This window comes from Protomyctophum bolini, assembly GCF_963924005.1.
Source record: "Protomyctophum bolini genome assembly, chromosome: 11".
Taxonomy (NCBI): Eukaryota; Metazoa; Chordata; class Actinopteri; order Myctophiformes; family Myctophidae; genus Protomyctophum; species Protomyctophum bolini.
Window position 1 is genome coordinate 10,079,084 of NC_137872.1, and position 3,230 is coordinate 10,082,313.

At 44.9% G+C, this 3,230-nt stretch overlaps 1 protein-coding gene across 1 annotated transcript in view; it reads right to left on the reverse strand.

Annotated features, from left to right (window-relative positions):
* The window catches only part of LOC308324588 (serine/threonine-protein kinase BRSK2-like), a gene marked incomplete at its 5' end in the record, with an annotated part of 19,467 nt that extends 16,540 nt beyond the window's left edge, over nt 1-2,927 (reverse strand). The window contains 2 exons of the mRNA XM_080776685.1: nt 1,994-2,088; nt 2,840-2,927. Of these exons, the coding sequence (XP_080632811.1) occupies nt 1,994-2,088; nt 2,840-2,927 (183 nt within the window). The remainder of the gene's footprint in view (nt 1-1,993; nt 2,089-2,839) is intronic.
* Nucleotides 2,928-3,230: the final 303 nt, after the last annotated feature.

A 3,230-nucleotide genomic window follows, 5' to 3' on the forward strand; every position in this document is an offset into this window, starting at 1 on the left:
AGAGAGAGAGCAAGCAAGCAGTGAAAAATGGAAGAAGTGTGTGAGAGTAGTAAGGGGATTTGCAGGGTATGGAGTATGAGAGGGGGTTCAAAAGATGAGAAGAGTTTGAGTAAATCAATCATCAGATTGAATTAACTCCAGTCACTATTCGCCAATAGCAGTCTATATGTAGAAGACCTGGCCCAATGAGGCGAATGGAGGTGAGTGCCTCTCAAATAGAAGGCTGATGACTTGTATGGTCATACAAATGATACAATACATAATACACTGGGTTAGTGTTAGTTGGTGTCGATACGCGGTGGTCATAATTGTTGCCTTGCTCAAAATAAATCCTTCTTTATCTATCTTTCTCATTCATCTTAAATGTCTAGGAAAATGAAATAAATACAAAACCAATTTATATTTATTTGATGGAAAAAAAGGTAATAGAAAAATGATGGACCCCCCTCATTCATTAGAAGGACAAAGTCAGTCACCAGAACCAGGGATGCAGTATTGGAGGGATGTCTGATCAAATGAACATTTCAAGGAATTATGCAACTTAAAAACTCAAAAGCCTGAGCAGACGGGAAAATTAACTCAGAAGTCTTTAAATAAATACTTTTTGAAAAGTCTATGAGGAAAATGAAAGGGGAATTATTTCCCGGGTCTCTCGAGGGGGCGGGACTGCGACGCTCTATATAGGCTACTTTATCTGAACCGTGCACACGGGCTGCAAGAAACAATAGTTAAATTGGTTTCTGAATGCGTATGCATTTTGTATGAGCTGATACTAGTCATAATGTGTTTAAAAAGCAGGTGGCTGGCACACATCCAGTTCTTTGCTGGTGCTGGAACAAAAGGTATCACCTGATGAAGGCCGTTCATGGCCGAAACGTTGTGTCCTGATTAAGAATGGTGTTTTAAACACAATAAACACTGTTGGAGCAAAGACTGTGTGCGGACCACTCCTTCTCTGTACTAGTCATAATGTGCCATGGTGTTGACCAAGGTCACTTCCTTTCCTGGTTGGATTTGGAACCAATAGCTGAATCTTTGGATGAAATTCAGAAATTGTGGCTGACATTGTATTTCAGCTGCCAAACTAGGACGTCTGTACCTTCTGCCTGTTGCTGCAGCTATCATTCAGCTTGCTACATTTTGCCTAACAAACATGGGCGGTGGTGATTGCTACTGGTCAGAATGCATAGTAAGGCAATGGGCCACATTCCAGGGCGATGGAGATGAGCAATACACTGTAGCAGCTTGTAGCAGGAAGAGGGGATTGATTGTTGGGATAATGTCCAAATTCTACTGACTGTTCACATAATAGACATGTGTAACTGTGTGTAACTGCTTATGGGATTCAGTGTAACTGCTTATGGGATTCAGATGCTGAAAAGTGACCTCATTAGAGTCAGTCAAAAATACTTGGAGAAGAATATTAAACTCAATGTGTTTCAAATCAGACGAAAACGCTAAGTATTTTAAGAACCAATAAGATATATACACTCCATAATGAAGTGTTTCAAGCAGTGGTAGACTTTGTGATGTAAATACCAGAATTATCTGAACCAACACACACCAAGTTCTAGCACACTGCCAAGCCAGTTAGACAAACTGAGACAAAGAATTAACGGATGTGAAAGCCGGCTAGAGAATGCAAGTTATACTCGTTACAAACGTAGCATTACTTTTGTGAATGCTTAGAGCCTTGCTGGTGTTAGTTAAGAAGAGGCGTGGTACCTTGCACAATGACACATGGCTAATGGATATATGAATTATGGCATAATTATGGAGAATGCACCTGTGACCTTTCTGTTTCCACCGCCACGCCCGGCCTATCATCATCTCTATCCCAGTTTAGTTGACCATAAGTTAGTCACAGGTGCCCCTACTATGAAATAATTAGGATGAACAGGTTAAATGTATTGAAGGTGAATGGTAACAGACAGACAGACAGACAGACAGACAGACAGACAGACAGACAGACAGACAGACAGACAGACTCTACCTTCATGAGAACGGACTCTGACAACTTTTCTCTGTTTACAATCTTTATGGCCACCTTCTGCCCTGTTATACAATGGACACCGAGCTTTACCAGACCTGAGAGGGGGGGGGGGGGGGGGGGGAGAGATTTGGGAGATTTTCAGAGGGAGAGAGAAAGGGCAATCAGCAGGACAGGTGAGGTAGGCCTATACGTATATACAGACAGACAGACACACAGACAGACAGGCAGAGATCATATAGAAAAATAGTTTGAATCCATGAAATGATGCCAGACCACTGTGCAGTGAGGTCAGCCCTCAGTCACAACCCCTCAGGGCAAGAAAAGTGTGATGTGTATTGTGTGTAACACCTCTCTCTCTCTCTCTCTCTCTCACACACACACACACACACACACACACACACACACACACACACACACACACACACACACACGCTCTTGCGCTCTCTCTCTCTCTCTCTCTCAATCTCTCAGCAAGCATGTCAATATATAATAATCAGCAGCAGCACACTTTACTGGCAATGTAATAACTGGATGGTGATGCGGGCTGTCAGGCTCAGCTCACTGGTATAACTGCACGGCTATACGTTTTGAATAAGCCTCATAGACTTATGATTTATTTATCCCCACCCCTTTACAACAACCAAGAGAGTAGGCACGCTGCACCTTGCATACGCCCCAGCAGCAGCACAGTTATGGAGCGGCCGCACACACACACACACGTTATAGGGTATATATCAATGCTATGATCCATGCATGGCTAAAATACGGGGGGGGTCGCATTACACAGATATATTCAATGGGATTCCTTAAATCAGGCCGGGGGAACACCCTAAAACTTGGGCTTACCTGTCTGCCCCTTCCCGAGCGTCTTCTCCAGCCGGTAAGGCCCCACGTACTGGCTGGATTGGCCTACCGTCAACTCCTTGGTACTCATCCTTCCAGTTCCCCCCTCCTCCTCCTCCTCCTCCGTCCGCCCAAAGAGGTGAAGGCGAAATTATATTCGCGATGAAGGCAAATCAAATCACCGGGGTCGATAGCGATCGGTCCTGCTCTGTGTGTGACGCCGTAACGACATTACACACGACTGTTATAGCGGCGTCGCTGGAGGGAAGGGATATGGAGAGATGAGAGGAGACAGGAGGAGAGGAGAGGAGAGGAGAGGAGAGGAGAGGGGAGGAGAGGGGAGAGGAGGGGAGGGCTTGGGTTGTGGTGTGGTGGGCTAATCGTGATCGCAGGC